This window comes from Pristiophorus japonicus, chromosome 13 (assembly GCF_044704955.1).
Source record: "Pristiophorus japonicus isolate sPriJap1 chromosome 13, sPriJap1.hap1, whole genome shotgun sequence".
In the NCBI taxonomy this organism is placed as follows: Eukaryota; Metazoa; Chordata; class Chondrichthyes; family Pristiophoridae; genus Pristiophorus; species Pristiophorus japonicus.
This window is the reverse complement of record NC_091989.1, coordinates 62,519,073-62,539,955: the sequence shown is the minus strand read 5'-3', so window position 1 is coordinate 62,539,955 and position 20,883 is coordinate 62,519,073. Positions and strand designations below refer to the sequence as shown.

General features: G+C 42.9%; 1 protein-coding gene across 2 annotated transcripts in view; it reads right to left on the bottom strand.

The window, feature by feature from the left end:
• arhgef39 (Rho guanine nucleotide exchange factor (GEF) 39) overlaps nucleotides 1-20,883 on the bottom strand; it is an 88,455-nt gene that overhangs the window by 27,569 nt on the left and 40,003 nt on the right. For both annotated transcript variants that reach the window (XM_070896677.1, XM_070896676.1), the window contains exons 3-6: nucleotides 12,249-12,424; nucleotides 12,038-12,132; nucleotides 10,512-10,632; nucleotides 9,564-9,682 (exon numbers count right to left, since the gene is read on the bottom strand). In XM_070896677.1, the coding sequence (XP_070752778.1) occupies nucleotides 9,564-9,682; nucleotides 10,512-10,632; nucleotides 12,038-12,132; nucleotides 12,249-12,424 (511 nt within the window). The remainder of the gene's footprint in view (nucleotides 1-9,563; nucleotides 9,683-10,511; nucleotides 10,633-12,037; nucleotides 12,133-12,248; nucleotides 12,425-20,883) is intronic.

Genomic DNA, 20,883 nt, shown 5'->3' with positions numbered 1-20,883 from the left:
GGTGGATGGGTGAATGGGACTTGGTGCGAGTTAGGACACGGCCAGCCGAGTTTTGGGTGACCTCAAGTTTACGTAGAGTAGAATGTGGGAGGCCAGCCAGGAGTGCATTGGAATAATCAAGTCTAGAGGTGACAAAGATATGGATGAGGGTTTTAGCAGATCAGCTCGAGCAGGGGAGGTGGAAATAGACGGTCTTAGTTATGGAGCGGACATGTGGTCAATGGGGGAGAAAATGCATAGCACAAGAAATCTCCACAGTATAAGGAAGAAAGGTCTGGGGGGCCCGAAGGAAGAGGTTTGGGGTCAATGGGAGGAAATTATTCTTCAAATTTTCACTCACCACTCACCATCTCAGGCTTTTCACCGCTTCCTGGACTTCCTTCTCGCTCTTGTTGGGGTTGAACTTTCCACCATCACCAATTACAAGCCCACAGGCAAAGGGTCTACACCTGGAATGTGAACATACCCGTTCTTTCCACAGATGCTGACCGACTTGCTGAGTGTTTCCTGCATTTTCTGCTTTTGTTTCAGATCTCCAGTGATTGCACTTTGTTTGATTGCTTTTTGCACACAATAAGGCGGCTGCTTCATTGCACCTCGCTGGGCTCGGGGAGTCAATAATATGTAACAGTTTCCAAGCAGAGTTATTTTTAGGATCGTCGATCTTGGCCCCAGAGATAAAGAAAAGTAATACACCACGGGCAAAAGAGTCTATTTCTTCCACAAACATCCGTAGTTTGGAAAGACAAGAAGTGGTGAATGAGATATAAATGTGAGATGAGTTAGTCTATTGTAATGTGTATGCCCAGCAAAAAGTGAGGCGAAATAGATGAAAGATGACGGAGTCAAGGTTTATGGGGAGAGGGCAGGGAGGTGGAGTTGAGCCCTAGATCAGATCAGCCATGATATTGAATGGCGGGGCAGGCTCGAGGGACCAGATGGCCTACTCCTGCTCCTATTTCTTATGTTCTTATGCCTTGATGGAAATACTTTTGATAATCCATCAAAATCACTGGAGGAGAGAACGACAGTCTATGATCTGGACCTGGAAGACTTTGGAATGCATTGTACAAGGAGGCTGTTGGAGAGGAGCATGGAGGACAGGGTGACCAACACTGAAGTGATGAGACGGATTGGCCTCCTTCCAATAATAGAACATCTTGCAGCAAGAAGGTTGCACTGGGCAAGATGGACATGCTGCAGGACTAAAGAGAAGCGTTCCTCGAAGGTGCTGTTTTGGGTTCCTGATGAAAAACAAAGATGCCGTGGAAGGTAGAGCTGAGCAGGTGGTACTCTTCACAAGACCTGTATGGAAGAGTACAGGCAGGCAACTAATGATGTTGCTGGAGAAGAGAACGCATTGATGGGGTCCTGTGGTATTGATGGCCAGCCTGGTTAACTTTCTATGCCCAATCTCAAATACAATGATCTGTATATCATTCCATCCTGTGCAATCTACTCTTCCTTTGTGAAAGGTTTGCAGGAACGTTCCTCATATAATGCAATCAAAAACACCAAACGTCATTTGAAACTATTATTGGAGAGTTTAGGCAAAAAGCCTTACCAGCCGAGTCAAGCTGACAACAAGCTGTACCTTAATGCAAGCAGGATACCGTAAAAATTCCAACATGACCAGAATATTCACCAGTTAAACAATACACTTTTCAATCAATCTAGAATAACTCCTGTGAAATGTTCAAACTATTTGGGAGTTACCAAACAATTACTGACAAATCAGTTCTCTTCAGCATGTACACAATGGGAATCTAATTAGTACACATTCAACTAGACCAAACAATCCCTGTTGTAGGCATTCCAGGAGGAACAGCATAATGAAAACATAACAGACTTGACATACAGGTCTGCTTAACAGTAACTGGTCTACGATTTGCTTCTCATATAATTAGTGTATTTTGTTATTGTCTGATGGATATTTTCTGGTAATAAAAGGGCAGCGCAAGGCAAATTCCAACTCCTCTGGGCCTAATATGCCAATGGTGCACGACTGTCACCGCGGGAGTCTGTCAAATGCAGAGTGCTCCACTGTGCAGGTCCTCTCCGAACAGTGGCAGCAGCTGGCTCCGGCATATGCTTCTACGGGCAGGAGCTTCCCAAGACCTGCTGCTTTCATCACTGCGGAGATTAATTACTGCAGACTGGTGTCAGTTGCAGGCAGGCCGGGCCTAGGGGAGAATCCCACATTATACACATCATGACAGCAGACATAATGTGTCCTGTCATTTGCAAGTCCAGCACTTAGTTTTGTTTAAAAAAAAATATTTAAAGCCGAACCAGAAATACTGCAGGTCTGTTACTTCACAAAAACGTCGACACCCTTTGACACAAGAAATACTTTAAACTTAAAATCCACAGACAAAACTACAAGATCGCTAGTCTATTGAGTAAATTAAAAATGCCAGCTTTACTGTTCTGTATTGCTGAAACATGCACAGGTCCAAAGTGCGTGTTAAATAAAAAGATGTCTTTTGACATGAAATGAATAAATGCATTGATTATATACAATTAACAGTTAAGTCCGATAGATTATGTAGCTTTGAGTCTAGTGCAGCCAGACAATGGGATGCCACAAGTGCATGAAGTATAAACAGCAGACCCCAGATGTACTCAAAAATTATCCTCTAATCATTTATTATTTTTATACAACTCCGGCAGAGAGAAATCTTTCCCCCCCGCTTTCAGTTCTGAAAAATAGTTCACGCCAATTCTTAAGATTACAAATAAAAAGATAGAACAAAGCTGGAAAGCAACAAGTAACTGTCATAAGCTCAAGAGAACAATTGGAGCAGAATTTATAGAGCGGATAGCTGCACACATGAAGGTGATATTTACAGAAAACACAAAGTAAAACTCAGTATCATGTAGACATCACATTTTTGCAAAATGTGCTTTGAGCCTTGCTTGATTAACTTGGTGTTCACCCCCATAAATGCATCTAGCTTCCAACTGGCAAGTTAATTCAGCCAATGGCATAAGTTAGCTGAACAAAATCAAGTTTGAACCAGCCTTTCTCTTCCAAGTTTCCTGATGCTTTTCAGCCAATCCAGATGGCAGGGACGAGGGTGGAAGAGGGTGAGGGAGGAGAGAACCAATGAGTGTGCACACAAGATAGCTATATTGAGCGCTCCACAATTGTTTGTTTAAACTTATCTGTAAGCAATGCCACAGAAGATTGTTTAATATTAACTAGTTTATCATAATAATTCTATAACAAGCTTGCCAACGGGACATAATAAAAAGCTTTGGATATCAAATTGAGAATGTTAAATGTCCATAATCAGCACTTCTCCATAGATTTAACAACTGGAACAGCTGCAATGTAAAAACATTGTTAATTGGAGTCCATTATTAAACACCCCTCCTTTATTTCTCCAGAGACTATTTCTATGTCCAGATTATTGGAGCCGCTGGCAGAAGAAGCCATTCTTCTGCAAAAGATGGAAGACGAACTTGACTACGATGATACAATTGGCAAAAGATGCATACCTCAGGCAGTCAGGACAAGGAAAGGGAGATCTCCTCCACAAACTGTGCTGCCAACTGCCAGGTGGAATTCGAGCCCTTTGCTGGCTCCTTCCAGGTTGATAGATTGCACAATACAAACCAGTGAGTTCATTAAAAAGGAGACAAAACAAATCAAGCACATTTTCAGTGCCTGAGATTTCAGAGCTATGCCTCCCCTCCTGCACGTGCTGGGCATGGGGACAAGTGTTGGCATATCACCACCCTGGCCACATGCCCAAAGCATGCAGGAGGGAGGCATGCTCCACTATCTGCTGACAAGTGGTAATGTCTTGGAATCCGTGCAGCTTTGTCTCAAGATGGACCCCAAGGTGGCAATATAGAATTTGAAGCAATTTCCCTGTCCACACTTGGCAAGTATTAGATAGAAACTAGCAAGCTCCATTTTCACAGCTGCAGGATATAGCCATTCAGAGTTCCGTGGAAACCCCGAAAGGATGTTTGAGAGGTGAACAAAAAAAATAGCAAGCTTCGCTGCAGCTGGTAGGCCATCGCATCCGACCTGTAACCTACTGAAAGATCCTTCAAACGGTTGCCAGGTATAGAAGGAACCGTCACCCCAGTACAAACTCTGCATTTGAGTGAAAATGCAGAACTTTCGAAAAATGTTTGGTTTCAAATGGTTTCAGTTCCTTAAAAAGCTCATTTATGTTTGCATAGCTGCCAGACAACAACAGTAACTTGCATTTCTGAAGCATCTTTGATGTTGCAAATCATCTGCAGAGGCAGGAGGAAAGGAGGGATTAGGAGTGGTGATCCAAAGCTTGATCAAGGAGGTTGATTTTAAGAGGAAAGGCGAGTGGAGGGTTGTAGGGGGGAAATTGTAGAGAGTGGCACCTTACAGCTTAAGGCACAACCTGCAATGGGGGGCAGTTAAGGGAGTGCATGGAACATGGCGCAGAATAGCAAACGAGTAGCAAAGTTTTCAATAAACTGGAGTACATGGAAGGTAGGACGGGAGACCGACTAGGAGAGCATTGGATTAATTACATTCGGAGATGACAATGGCATCGATGAGGGTTTCAGCAGCAGGTACACGGAGATGGGAAATGATCCTGAAATGGAAGTAAATAGTCTTTGTGATGGAGAGGATATGGGGCCGGGCTGATGTAGATCCAGCAGAAGAAGGGACCGATGATGAATGCTTGGGGGGCGTTGGAGGCAATGGAGATGAGGTGGGGAGAAGACATTGCTGAAGATGCTCTGCTTTCTCCATAAAATTGATACACAGTATCCTGCTACTTCATCTAGTATCCATATTAGTTTAAAACATCATTAATTGGAGTTGAAAATAATTTATCTTGCACCTTTTCATGTCCCCGGGAAGTTACAAAAATTATTTTTCTTTAGGCAAACAGAGCCAATGAGTTGTCATTTTGTCCAAAAAAGAGAGTTACTTTTGCTGCCTTCTCATAACAGTGCAGATTGGTCAATGCAATGCCAGTGGTTTGTTTAATTAAACAATCTATCACCACAGGCATTTTATGTTGTAAATTCTGTCATTATTCATTAAATATGGGCTAAAGTAAAACTTATTTAGAAATGTGCTTCGAATATTGAAAAAGAACATGCATTTATATAGCTCTTTTCACATCCTTGGGATATCCCAAAGAGCTTCAGTGTCAATTCATTTCTTCTGAAGTTACGTAGTCAACTGCAGCAGCCCATCTGCACACTGCAAGGTTCACAATAAGCAAATGAGATTAATGGTCAGCTAGTCTACCTTGGTGATTATGGTTGAGGGATAAATATTGACCAGGACAACTTCACTTGTTTCCAATAATACCAGAGGATCCTTTATGTCCTCGGTTTAATGTCTCAATTCCTCAACCTGGAATGTTGCAATGTCAGCCTAGATGATGTGCTCAAATCCTGGAGTGGGATGACCTTTTGATTCAAGAGGCAAAGGCGCTAGCAGTTAACCAAGCTGACAATGTGGTGTTGTGGTTTTGAAAAGTTGAAGTGACAGGAAAGTCAGTGTTACTGCAATCTGCCCCCATTAATTCTCTGAAAATTGAGCTTTTATTTCATGTACTATAAGCAATTACTGCTCTATTAAACCTTCCTCATAAGGGGCTCAATTTTGGCCTGGAGTTGCTCCGTTTTTTTTGGAGTAACTTGATTTTTCTGGCGTATCTTAAAAATCCCCATTTTGCACATTCAATTTGCACCAGTGTACGTGAGTTAGTTACAATTTTATTTTGTTTATTTTCTTTCTCAAAAGGGGGCGTTACCAGCCAGCTACGCCAGTTCTGCACATTTAGGCAACTTTGGCCAGCTAATAATTACTCCAAATCTATTTAGGCCAGCGTATGTGGCCACTTCAGAAAACCCTTGCGGAGAGTTAAGAAATCAGTGCAGGTAGGTACATCGGAGGCCATTCGGCCTGGGCTAGGGGCGGGCAGAAGAACTGATAGAAATCATCCAGGCAGGAGCACTATCGGTTCTCCTGCCCGCCCGCTCCTAGCTCTGGCCAAGTGAGTTTCAAAAGACTAAAATGTAATTTGGTCACTAATAAAGAAACTTACTGACTAAAGAATGTGAATAGGATCATACAGCTATACAGGACATCATATGACAAACTTCACAAAATTAATTTGCTAACCCTCTTGGGTGCATTAACCTTGGAATGCATCAAGACTGGATATCTGCACTGCTCCCTAAACAAAAACTGACTGAAAGAAAAGTATTTCAATTTGAAACTTCAAAAATTCTAACAAACAGATGTATCGGAGGGATTTCAAGATTGTTATCTAATTTCAGATAATGATTTATAAATTATTTGATAATTGCTCTCATAGTGTATGATGTTCTGTGCCCTCCTTCAATTAGATTACTGCCTTGTAACACATTACCAGAAGTCGTACACATGTGCATAATATACATGACACGCACAGAATCAGCGAGCTTGCTAAATCTTCATCAACCTTCATGCAACAAAACGAGTTAATATCCTTTTGTCAACATCAAAAGGTATTAAAACATGACCCACACATCAATTACAATGTGTCGACTATTGCAACAAGCACAAAAAGCCAAGAAAAATCGAATTCAAAAATAAGAGTATTTATTATAAAAAATAACCTCCTAGGGAGAGCTTTAATCTGCTGTACAATTATTGTTATGAACTGCTCAAGCTTCACGGACATCATAACCTTTCATCATTACATCCTTAAAACTTACTCTTGGCATCAATTATATATAAACGGCACTTTGTACAATAAAACAATATATTACAACTGGTTTATGTAAAAAAAGAATCAGTGCCTTATGCTAGAACTGACTCCTGAATGTATCTCTTGGCAGTGTTAGAATTATATTGATAGCAATGAAGATTTGCTTATGTTTATGCTCCAATTGTCCCAACAAAGTCCATGGGCTAAACATTCAGTATAGCCCGATTTGAGGCGGTGACACCGCCTGGTCACTAACTTTAGTGCCGGGCAATGTTAACTGCCTTCAACTGAGTTATTCATTTTTAGCGCCCAAGAGGGGGGTGGAGCGCGAAGGGAAGCATTCCACACCAATCTTCAGGCACTAACCATGATTCCTGGGGCGCTGTCATGGGAGCGCTGCTGAAACTCTGGCGCTTGGAAACCGACATCCCAGCGCCTAAAGGGGAGGTCAGCTGGACCACCTGAAAAGTTAAGGGAAAGCCAAGGCAGCTAAACAACAGTGTGCAGCATCTAGGAGAGATGCAGTAATGGGAAAAAAATTCATTTTAACCACCCACCTGCTGCCCCTTGAACATATTGCCCCAGCAGCTTCCCTGTGGTGCCTGCTTTCCCTGTCGGAAGTAGCGCCAGACGAAAGCAGTCACATTCGCGACCACGACACTATGGGGCTGTTGCGCACTCTGTGACATCACCAAGACGGCAGTGCTAGTGAGCACTGCGCAAACTGTCAGCGCCGCCACTAAACCTTCACTGAAGCTCGCGGCAGGTGCTGACAGCACGGCACTCGATGCTTAGTGCCCTGTTAGCACCAACGGGTGGCGCTAACCAACCAAATTTCTACCCCCCCCCGCCAAGAGTTTTATCTCCAGGATTAAAAGGCCACAAGATGTTTTTTTAAAATGCAATTACATTTTTTGAAATAAATCAAGAATTCTTTTTTTTTTTTTTTTAAATACTTGTATCTTTGGGCTCTAGTACAGGGCATTCCACCCCCAAAATGGAATGTGTGTTGAAACAGGCAAAGCATCAGCTGCCACAAAAATAGCAGCTGCAAAGATGCAGTCACATAATGGTGAAGAAGAATATTCATCCACAATAATGTCCTCCAAGTTTTATTGTTCAAAATTCTTAACAGCTGTAAAGAACACTTGCTTGTGATTATTCGGCACCAGGAATGAGACTTGACATTTGTAATGAAATAGTTCATTAGGCCCCAGGATTTGGGTTTGATGTATACACGGAGTCCCGAGATTGGTAATTAGGCAATAACTCAAGATCATATGCCATGTGTGACTAAAAGTGTTAAAATATAGCCAACAAACTGGGCAACACATAAGCAGAAGAGTGAATAATTCAAAATCAATCGATTAGATCATCTAGGCAAGTGCGATTTCATCTGCACAGCCCCTAATGACCAGATGAATGAGTGAGGTAGGACTACTTTTAATTCATTTGCCACCAAAGATTGAATTTGCACAAATTTCCAGGATCCTGCATTTAAATGTTATTAAATAGCATCATAATGGTGTGTGTGTGTGTATGAAATGGAGAAATAGAAAGAAAGACTTGGATTTATATAGCGCCTTTCGTGACCACCGGACATGTCAAAGCAAATGAAGTACTTTTTGGAATGTAGTCATTGTTGTAATTATCATCATCATCAGAGGCAGAGTCCCTCGAATCGAGGGTAACTTGCTTCCACGTCAAAAAGTTCATAGGTGTTTCAATGATGGACCTAAAATTCCAGGTCCGAACTAAATCTTGAAGGGTGAAAGATGCCTGTGCTTGGATTTTTTTTAACATGTGGTGACCATTGCACACCAGCCACCACACGGGCTTGACAAAGCTAGGTCTTGGTCCAGTGGCAAGGGTTAACCAAGATGACTGGAGACCAGCTCTGCTGCACGGACCTAGTGCGCACATATATCACAGTGTGGGCTGGTCCGTGCTGCCCCTGGGCCCTCGCCTCTTCTGGGCCTCAAACTCGTGTCTCTCCTGGGCCCCGATCACGTCCCTCGATAGTCTCTCGCCGCTTCTTCGCCCCGATCTCGCCGGTCCTGCTGTACCTGCCCACGCTCCAATCACCGACCTGGACCTTGGTGATGTCACTCTTCACTGCCGTTGCTCTCCTGCTCCAGCAAGTGATGCTCCCTGGAGTGGTATGCCGCCACGCTGCTCCTTCCGCTCCCCGGCCTGCTCCGATGGTGCTCGTAGGCCAGGGGCCGCGCACATTGCTGGGCCAGACCGCCATGCTGTTCCTTCTGCTCCCCGGCCCCGGTAATGTGGGAAATGCAGCAGCCAATTTGCGCACAAACAAGCTCCCGCAAACAGCAATGTGATAATGACCAGATAATCTGGTTTTTGTTATGTTGATTGAGGGATAAATATTGGGCAGGACACCAGGGATAACTCCCCTGCTCTTCTTCGAAATAGTGGCATGGGATCTTTTACGTCCACCTGAGAGAGCAGACAGGGCATCGGTTTAACGTTTCTTCCGAAAGACGATGAAAGCCATAGGCAAAAGGACAGTTACCAAACCAACCATCAGTGCACGTCTTTGATATTTTCATGTGCAAGTTCGTTTTATAATCAATTACAAATCAATGATATATTTTAAAAACATTTTCGGGTGGGGGACAGCAACACTTTAAGAACTCGCATTACAGCGATACAGCGGATAGCCAAGATCAAGATAACAGGGGGAACTTGTTAAAGGATTTAGGTGTTGGAGCTGTACAACGCAAACCTATCCAGCAAACTGCAACTCCTGGCACTCAACTTCACTTCTGGGAACCTCTTACTGTATAGTGTATTGTATAATTCGCACAATAACCAATGTCTACTTACTGATGAACACGCTTAAGAGGCAGAGGGAGCAAATCCTCCAGTTTCAACCCTTGAAATTCTGGTCTAGACTCTTGGAGTTTCTTAAACCGTACAAATTGTTTATTTTTCTTCATTTGTTCCTAAAACAGACCACACAAGGTGTATATTAATTAAAAAATGTTACAGATATTGGTATAATATATTAATCTCAACCATCTCTTCTTGCCCATTGAAGATATTTCATAACATTTTTCGATTTAAACTAATTGCGCAGGGGCACATTATTATGCACAGGAATGATACTGAAGGTTGAAAAGGACAAACCAACCATTCTTTGTCACATCGTCCTAATTATGCAGCCCCATGTTCCAACAATTACATTTATGTAGACCCACTGTTAAAATCAATGTTACTTGCACAGCTAGTCCTTAATCAATGAAATCAGTCAATTTACCATGGTCGCATCCTTCTTCTTAATTAAGACAGTGATATCTCTCTAGCTCAGGGTCTCAAAGAGATAAATAAGTACACAGGTTGGGAAATGTCAAAGAGGTGACTCCCATGATTTTACTCCGACGAACTTTGAAGGAGCAAAACGACGTCCTCATAATGTAGGGGGTGACGAAAAGCTGGACAATCTTTCAAGGAGCTAACTTAGAATTCATTAAGGAAAGAGCAGGTTGCACCAAAAGCTGACAGCACAAGCTCTAATGAGCAAAGAATGCTTTCAACGTGCATATCCTTCACAGTCAAAGTCTAAATTATGACGGTTGTGCCACTTATGCCGAATTTAATTAGACAAAGCGCAGACCTCTTTGGACAATTAGCCTTTCCTTTAAAAAAACATCTATTTCAATATGGTGTCATCTCACTCTCATCATCAGAATGGCAGAGTGATAGAATAACCTACTTAAATTTTGCTCATAATTACAAACATACTCTTAATGACTCATATAATTGCTGCATTACCTGTAGGACTTTGACAGCACACTCCATGTTGTCTGTGTATGTGGTATAAAGCTGGAGGTGAGGGCAGAAGTTGTCAAAGCCCAACCCAAACTTTCCATCCTCAAGATTACTCAGCAATGTCCTGAGAGAGAGATAAAAGGACTGCTGCTCAGTGGCATGTCTCACTGTCCAATTTATTTTTTTAAACCTAATAAAATTACTGCTCCATTCCCTGTGGCAGGGTTTACTTGTCGGGGAGTCCAGAACTAGGGGGCATAGATATAGAATAAGGGGTCGCCCATTAAAAACAGAAATGAGGAGGAATTTCTTCTCTCAGAGGGTCATGAATCTTTGGAATTCTCTATCCCAGAGAGCTGTGGAGGCTGGGTCATTGAATATATTTAAGGTGGAGATAGACAGATTTTTGAACGATAAGGGAGTCGAGAGTCGAGGGTTATGGGGAGCGGGCGGGGAAGCGGAGTTGAGGCCAGGATCAGATCAGCCACGATCATATTGAATGGCGGAGCAGGCTAGAGGGACCAAATGGCCTACTCCTGCTCCTATTTCTTATGTTCTTATTTAAAAAATATAGGGCAAATTCACCGATCCCACACTCAAAGAGAGAGCGGGTTGGAAAATCGGAGGTCCAATGCTGCATGCTGTACTTTCAGCCCACAGTCACACGCAGCCAAGACCACTTGTACTTTCACAACTTGCAATTCAGACAGCTGGACTCTGAAGGCTGCAGAATTGGAGTGACAGAACAGTCAAGTGTAAGCAGGTTTTGAGGATGGATTCTCAAAGCCCAATGATAGAGGGTGTTTTTGGAGGGTGGAGTATATATTCCTCTGACTGCAGCACTAACTTTAGGGATCGAGGAGTTTCAAAACTAACCGCATCCAATGAGTTTCGAAATGGATACCTTAAAGGTAATGAGGAGAAAGCTCAATTAATCTTGTGTTCATCGTCAGCCCATCAGAAACTATCCTGATAAAAGGCAAATAATAAATTGGAGTATCAGCTTGGCTTAAATCGGTAGCACTCTTGCTTTGGAGTCGTAAGTGGGCTCAGTCTGTACCAGCACAGAGTGCGTAATCCAGGCTGATATTGCTGTGTGTCACTGATAGAAGAGGTACCATTATTTGAGGTGCAATATATTAATCAAGACTTGAAGCCGAGGCACCATCTGCCTGTTCAAGTGGAAGTAAATGATTCCATTTTAAGAGAAAATTCTCTTCATGCCATGCCCAACATTCTCCCCTCAACCAACAGCACCAAAAATACACCAACTGGTTGTGCATCTCAGCTGCTGTTTTTTGGGCCACGTTTGCCTGTACAATGAACAGTGATGGCAAATAAAAGCAATCTGCTGCTCCTGAAGTACGTTGGGATGTCCTGAAGTCATGTTAAAGGTGCTGTATGAACACAACTTCTTCCCTTTCAGGCGAAGATCAACAAGCGGAGGTGAAAACAAATGCGAGACAGCAAATATTGTTTTACCAAGAGAGACAAATTAAAACTCAAAACATTGGAAAAAAGATCGTTACCTGTTTATTGAATGGATGGATTTGAAGGTACAAAATATTGCATCTCTTGTATCTGGCCGTAGAGTCCCCTTTGCTTTTAAAATCTCTACAAAATACTAACAGGAAATAAGTCTGTTAAACATTTACCAGAAAAAGCAATGTTCAAAAAAAAATTTGTATTCAAGGCATGTAGTCATACACATTTCTGCAGAGTTCTCCATCACATCCTTACCACTACAACCAGCTCCAGCTGTTCGAAGTATCTCTGCTCAGTCTCGACTAACTCTTTAGCTGTCCGAATCCGCTTTATTTCCCAGCATGCTCTCTGCCCCTCTATGGTGGCACCTCCTGCCGAGTACTTCAGTTGAATTTCCCTGGCCGTTGGGGTATAGCGTTGATCGCTGGCAGCTGGTTGTGAGAAACAGAAGTTACAGAAAGATACGGACCAGTGAATTAGAAAAAAAAAAACTTAAAAGCAGGGCCTGAATTACATTTTCACTCGTTACCAAAACATGGTCATTGCTAGAATTTGTTTTTTTACTTTTTCACCCTTGGGTTATCAGAATATTTATTTTAAATATGCTTTTTAGTAATATTGATCAATTAGTACTATATATGATTTTAAGCCAGTAAGTTGTAGCCCCACAGTTCTCAAATAAATGCAATTCTTTTAGTAAAGACAATCTCAGCTGCAATCCAACTGAGATCAAAACACAACAGTGATACATCACATTGATTGCATCTTCATAATTAAAAGCCTGGCATCTAGCACGTGCCTGGTTAGCACAAATTTTTTTTTTACCCCCGGCATTTTATACTGTTTAAGCAATTGAATAAAATAAATCCAAGCTGGCTGTTTGAATTTTTTGTTTTGCTTAGGGACTGGTGTTTGTAACTAAGCCAGAAGGCCATATTGATGAAGGACCTTTGATGCTGATTTGAGGGGTTGCAGCCTGAGCCATGGCAAGTGGACCACCTGTTGATGTGCCTAAAATCAACAGAGGCAATGTTACTGCAACAACCTCAGGAAGAAGTACAAGTTCACTATAGGAAAGTAACACCGAGAAATAAACTGTTTGTAATTGCGTAGATAACCGAGAAAAGAAAGACCGGTTTTGAGAAGGGTGGAGGGAACATGTCCGTGTATCTTAATACCACAAATCCACTGCGATACACAAAGCAAAACAAAAATCGTCATTATAAATAACTGGGAATAAGAGGTTTGGCAGAAAGGAAAGCAAAGATTGTTAAGCATAAAATGGTAGGTAAATAATACAAATATGGAGCTAGTAGACCCTGTATCTTTCAGTATCATGACATGCAGTACCTCAAGCCAGTTATGATAATGTATTGCTTCAATAAATTTGCTGCATGACAGCAATTGGCAAATCACTGTCGCAGTTTGGCTGCTGCTGGACTGTGATGAATTATCAGGAACCTGATTCTTCATGAGCTACTCGTATCTGTTTATATAATGACACCTCACAAATGTTGGTGTGTCGAGAAGTCTACTGGTCCAAATGTCAAAGTCACGAGTCCTAGTAACATACCCACAAGAAAAAGTTATTTTGCTGTTGCCCGGATTCCTACAACTTTCTTTATGACCTGTCCTTTGTGTCAGTTTGGCTCAGGTGGCCCCCAACTCAGAAGGTCAAGCCCCACTCCAGCATCTGAGCACTTAATCTAGGCTAACATCACAACACGATTTGAAGAGCAGCGAGTTCTCCCAAAGTCCAAGAGTGCTCCTTCAACCCTCATCAAACAAAGATTAATCAGTCAGTCATTCATGTTGTGGAACATTGTTGCGTACAAATGACTCTTGCTTTTGCCGACATAACAGTGACAGTACTTCAGAAGTAATTCATTGTGTGTGAAGTACTTTGGGACATTTCTGAGAGATGTGGGGAGATGATACCTAAATGAAAGTACTTAATTTTTCTTTTGTCATTTATTTTCTCTTTTCCTATTTCTGTTGCTTTCTTCATTGAGACTAATTATTCTTGGCTGCAATTTGCTTTACCCACATGTGTAAAATCAGGTGTTACTGAGGTACCAATGTGCTATATAAAAAAAACACAATCAATAGCAAGAGAAAGAAAGAACTTGCATTTATATAGTGCTTTTCACATCCTTGAGATATTCCAAAGTGATTTACAACCCTACCACTAAAGGATCCAGCTGCTTCATACTAACATTGTGTATTTTCCTGGACGAATGATTTAACTTACCCATAACACACAAAAACAATGAACTCTCGCTCTTAATCGGTCATCTCAAAGATCAAGATTATCTACATGGCCACCTGTGACCTCAGCATATCCTCCACCTCTGTCCCCTGGTCTGCTCTATTCTACTCCACATCGCATATTGTTCAGCAATTTCCCACCCCCCCCACCCCCCACCTCCCCTCATTCAACCCTCAACAGGCTGTTCTCCTCAAGAAGCATCTTCTAAACCCCAAACTGCTTCCCAATGTCTACAAGCTAGTTTCCAGCCCGCTCACAGCCCCAAGACCACTCAGTCAAAGTCACTAATGGCACCCTCTGGGCGGCGTGTTATCCCTCCTTGACCTTTCCTACAAATATTGTATCTATAAGGACCTGCATCTTTCAGTTACAGCAGTATCGCGAGCCAATTATGATAAGGTATTGCTTCAATAAATTTGAACAGGTATGAATTTAGGTGTCACATATTGAGGGCTGGTGTAGTATCAGATTATATTACAAAAAGTGCACCATTGGTTGTAAAGTGCTTTGGGACGTTCTGAGGTCATGAAAGGCGCTATATAAATGCAAAGCTTTCTATCCACAGGCTTCGACATGGTCAACCACTGCATCCTCCTCCCTGTCCCCCCTCTGTGGGTAACTTCTATGGGACCACCCACTCCTATTTCTACTCCCACTTTGCGGAACAGAGCCAGCCCATCTCAATTAATAGCTTCTCCTCCCGCCCCACACAGTGACCTCCTGAATAGCAAAAGGTTCCATCCATAGCCCCCTTCTGCTTCCTCAATGAAAAGCTGCCTGTCAGAGATATCATCCAGAGAATCGGGGTCAGTGTGCTGTGACGTCCAGCTCTACTTCTCTACCTCTTTGTTGCAAGACTGCCGACCTGACGCCAAGTCAAAGACTCAGTCAGAACATTCTCGAAGTGATCAAGAAAACTAATGGCTTACTCAAACTGAAATCAGAAAGTGCGCACACGCTCGGTGTCTTGTTCAAAGCAGCAGCCAAGATTTAAACTCCATATCCAAGCATCGTTAAACCCATATTTTATATTGCGGATTGAGAAACTCGGGGTTTTTTTCCCCCCTGTATTTTTCAGTTTCTAATTTTAGTGTCAAATAAACAGGGTGATAAAAACAGAAAAACTACGGTGAATTGAGAAAAATAATTTTATCAGTTTTGATTTGTAATATCAAAAGGAAATGTTCAGTTATTTAAATGGAGATGGAGCTTGATATGCATCGATCCAAAACACTTCTAGAGTGCAACAGGTCCACCAACCGCAGGGATAAGGGATAAAGGACTGTTTGCAGGAGTTCGTGCAACAGACGGAGAGGAAGAAAAGAAACAGATTTTCAATTTTAACATGTTTTTTAAACCTTTAAGGCAGAGAGCACAGTGGATTTAACTAAATTCTTGCGATTTTGGTCTAATTTTAAATCTTGTCTGAACAGGGCTGTGGGGGGTCTTTAATCAGGGGTTTCAATGGGGTGGGACTGACTGGGTTCACATGCTGGTGGGAATCTATGTTTTACCCTTATGGGACAACAACAGTGTCGCAGCTACTAATCTCTGCTACTCTGCACTCCCTTTTTCCCATCTCAGAGTCTTTCACATCCTCATGTCACAAAACCAGTGTCTTTTGAAGTATGGACACTGTTGTCATGCCAATTTACACACAGCAGGATCCAACATACGGCAATGATATAAGTGACCAGTTGATCGGTTTTGGTGGTGTTGGGGAGGGATAAATGCTGGCCAGGGTACCAGAACCGTCTTCTTTGAATAATGCCATTGAATAGTTTACATTGTTTCACTCAAAGCCAGACATGACTTGCCTCTTTCTCCATGGACACAATTTTCCCCAAAACTAAATGATTGCACAATTCCAAAACTGAAATGAAGCAAGTGAAAAATCACTGCTTGGTAATTTGTTGAAAACTAATTTGACTGCACCCCCTCAAATATTGGAATATGATTTTTTTCCTCCCCAAGTTAACCATTTTTAGCTAAAAAGCAGAGTACATAAAGCAGAGTACTTTGACCTGTCCTTTACTAGCCATTTTGGGAACTGTTGGGGGGGGGGGGATGACTCACCAGGGCAGGGCAGCAGCAGCCAAGTCCATGGCACTGTGGGTGGCTCTGCTGCACAGGAGGGCAGGAAAAAGAGTGAGAGAGCTATAGTGGTAGGGGATTCTATTGAAAGGGGAATAGATAGACGTTTCTGCGGCCGCAATCGAGACTCCAGGATGGTATGTTGCCTCCTTGTGCAAGGATCAAGGATGTCTCTGAGCGGCTGCAGGACATTTTGGAGGGGGAGGGTGAACAGCCAGTTGTGGTGCATATAGGTACCAACGATACAGGTAAAAAAACAGGTTGAGGCCTTACAAGCTGAATTTAGGAAGCTAGGAGTTAAATTAAAAAGTAGGACCTCAAAAGGTAGTAATCTCAGGATTGCTACCAGTGCCACGTGCTAGTCAGAGCAGGAATCACAGGATAGCTCAGATGAATACATGGCTTGAAGAGTGGTGCAGAAGAGAGGGATTCAAATTCCTGGGACATTGGAACCAGTTCTGGGGGAAGTGGGACCAGTACAAACCAGACCCAATGTCTTAGGGGGACTGTTTGCTAGTGTTGTTGGGAGGGTTTAAACTAATATGGCAGGGGGATGGGAACCTATGCAGGGAGACAGAGGGAAGTAGAATGGGGGCAGAAGCAAAAGATAGAAAGAAGAAAAGTAAAAGTGGAGGGCAGAGAAACCCAAGGCAAAAATCAAAAAGGGCCACATTACAGCAAAATTCTGAAGGGGCAAAGTGTGTTAAAAAGACAAGTCTGAAGGCTCTGTGCCTCAATGTGAAGAGTATTCATAATAAGGTGGACGAATTAACTGCATAGGCAGCAATAAATGAATATGATATAATTGGCATCATGGAGACATGGCTCCAGGGTGACCAAGGCTGGGAACTCAACATCCAGGGGTATTCAACATTCAGGAAGGACAAACAGAAAAGAAAAGGATGTGGGATAGCGTTGCTGGTTAAAGAGGAAATTAACGCAATAGTAAGGAAGGACATTAGCTTGGATGATGTGGAATCTGTATGGGTGGAGCTGTGGAATACCAAAGGGCAGAAAACGCTAGTGGGAGTTGTGTACAGACCACCAAACAGTAATAGAGGAGTTGGGGACAGCATCAAACAAGAAATTAGGAATGCTTGCAATAAAGGTACAGTAGTTATCATGGATGATTTTAATCTACATATAGATTGTGCGAACCAAACTGGTAGCAATGCGGTGGACGAGGATTTCCTGGAGTGTATTAGGGATGGTTTTCTAGACCAATATGTCGAGAAATCAACTAGAGGGCTGGCCATCCGAGACTGGGTGCTGTGTAATGAGAAAGGACTAATTAGCAATCTTGTTGTGCAAGGTTCCTTGGGGAAGAGTGACCATAATATGGTAGAGTTCTTTATTAAGGTAGAGAGTGGCATAATTAATTCAGAGACTAGGATCCTGAACGTAAGGAAAGTTAACTTCGATGGTATGAGACGTGAATTGGCTAGTATGGACTGGCGAATGATACTTAAAGGGTTGACGGCAGACAGGCAATGGCAAACATTTAAAGATCACATGGATGAACTTCAACAATTGGACATCCCCGTCTGGAGTAAAAATAAAACGGGGAAGATGGCTCAACCGGGGCTAACAAGGGAAATTAAGGATAGTGTTAAATCCAAGGAAGAGGCATATAAATTGGCTAGAAAAAGCAGCAAATCTGAGGACTGGGAGAAATTTAGAATTCAGCAGAGGAGGACAAAGGGTTTCATTAGGAGGGGGAAAATAGAGTATGAGAGGAAGCTTGCTGGGAACATAGAAACTGACTGCAAAAGCTTCTATAGATGTGAAGAGAAAAAGATTAGTGAAGACAAACGTAGGTCCCTTGCAGTCAGATTCAGGTGAATTTATAATGGGGAACAAAGAAATGGCAGACCAATTGAACAAATACTTTGGTTCTGTCTTCACGAAGGAGGACACAAATAATCTTCCGGAAATACTAGGGGACCGAGGGTCTAGTGAGAAGGAGGAACTGAAGGAAATCCTTATTAGGTGGGAAATTGTGTTAGGGAAATTGATGGGATTGAAGGCCGATAAATCCCCGGGGCCTGATAGTCTGCATCCTAGAGTACTTAAGGTAGTGGTCCTAGAAATAGTGGATGCATTGGTGATCATTTTTCAACAGTCTATCGACTCTGAATCAGTTCTTATGGACTGGAGGTTGGCTAATGTAACACTACTTTTTAAAAAAGGAGGGAGAGAGAAAACAGATAATTATAGACCGGTTAGCCTGACATCAGTAGTGGGGAAAATGTTGGAATCAATTATTAAAGATGAAATAGCAGTGCATTTGGAAAGCAGTGACAGGATCGGTCCAAGTCAGCATGGATTCATGAAAGGGAAATCATGCTTGACAAATCTTCTGGAATTTTTTGAGGATGTAACTGGTAGAGTGGACAAGGGAGAATCAGTGGATGTGGTGTATTTGGACTTTCAAAAGTCTTTTGACAAGGTCCCACACAAGAGATTGGTGTGCAAAATTAAAGCACATGGTATTGGGGGTAATGTACTGACATGGATAGAGTGGTTGGCAGACAGGAAGCAAAGAGTCGGGATAATCGGGTCCTTTTCAGAATGGCAGGCAGTGACTAGTGGGGTGCCGCAGGGCTCAGTGCTGGGACCCCAGCTATTTCATTCATCATAGGTAGTCCCTTGGAATGGAGGAGGACTTGTTTCCAATCTCAAAGTGAGTTCTGAACAGTCCGATACGAGAGCCACCGACCCTGTTACAGGTGGGACAGACATTCATTGAGGGAAGGGGTAGGTGGGGCTGGTTTGCCACGCACTCCTTTCGCTGCCTGCGCTTGGCCTCTTCATGCTCTTTGCGTTGAGACTTGAAGAGCTCAACACCCTCCCGGATGTACTTTCTCCACCTCGGGCGATCTTCGGCCAGGATCTCCCATGTGTCAGTGGTGATGTTGCACTTTACCAGGGATGCTTTGCAAGTGTCCTTATAACGTTTCCGCTGTCCTCCTTTGGCTCATTTACTATGAAGAAGCTCCGCATAAAGCATTTGCTGAGGAAGTCTCGTATCTGGCATGCGAACTATGTGGCCTGCCCAGCGAAACTGATCGAGTGTGGTCAGTGCTTCAATACTGGGGATGTTAGCCTGGTCAAGGACACTGATGTTGGTGCGCTTGTCCTCCCAGGGGATTTGCAGGATTTGCGGAGACATCCTTGGTGATATATCTCCAGCAACTTGAGGTGCCTTCTATACATCGTCCATGCCTCAGATCCATACAGGAGGGCAGGTATTACTACAGCCCTGTAGACCATGAGCTTGGTGGTAGATTTGAGGGCCAGGTCTTCAAGCACACTTTTCCTCAGACGGCCGAAGGTTGCACTGACGTACTGGAGGCGATGCTGAATCTCTGCATCAATGTCTGCCTTTGTTAAGAGGCTCCCGAGATATGGGAAATGTTCCAACTATTTACAATATACATTAATGATTAAGATGAATGAATTGAGTGTAATATCTCCAAGTTTGCAGATGACACTAAGCTGGGTGGCAGTGTGAGCTGTGAGGAGGATGCTAAGAGGCTGCAGGGTGACAGGTTAGGTGAGTGGGCAAATGCATGGCAGATGCAGTATAATGTGGATAAATGTGAGGTTATCCACTTTGATGGCAAAAACACGAAGGCAGAATATTATCTGAATGGCAGCAGATTCGGAAAAGGGGAGGTGTAACGAGACCTGGGTGTCATGGTACATCAGTCATTGAAAGATGGCATGCAGATACAGCAGGCGATGAAGGCAGCAAATAGTATGTTGACCTTCATAGCTAGGGGATTTGAGTATAGGAGCAGGGAGGTCATACTGCAGTTGTACAGGGCCTTGGTGAGGCCTCATCTGGAATATCGTTTTCAGTTTTGGTCTCCTAATCTGAGGAAGGACGTTCTTGCTATTGAGGGAGTGCAGCAAAGGTTCACCAGACTGATTCCCAGGATGGCAGGACTGACATATGAGGAGAGACTGGATCAACTAGGCCTGTATTCACTGGAGTTTAGAAGGATGAGAGGGGATCTCATAGAAACATATAAAATTCTGACGGGATTGGACAGGTTAGATGCAGGAAGAATGTTCCTGATGTTGGGGAATTCCAGAGCCAGGGTACATAGTCTAAGGATAAGGGGTAAGCCATTTAGGACCGAGATGAGGAGAAACTTCTTCACTCAGAGTTGTTAGCCTGTGGAATTCACTACCGCAGAGAGTTGTTGGTACCAGTTCATTGGATATATTCAAGAGGGAGTTAGATATGGCCCGTATGGCTAAACGGATCAAGAGATATGGAGAGAAAGCAGGAAAGGGGTACTGAGGGAATGATCAGCCATGATCTTATTGAATGGTGGTGCAGGCTCGAAGGGCCGAATGGCCTACTCCTGCACCTATTTTCTATGTTTCTAACGCAAACCAAAGACTAGTTTCTTCCTTAAAGTCGAAGCAAATATAAATTTGTAATTTTGAAATTTATTTTGGCCTAACATTCCAGATGTTTCAAGGAGCAGACCTTTAAGATAAAACAGCGATTCC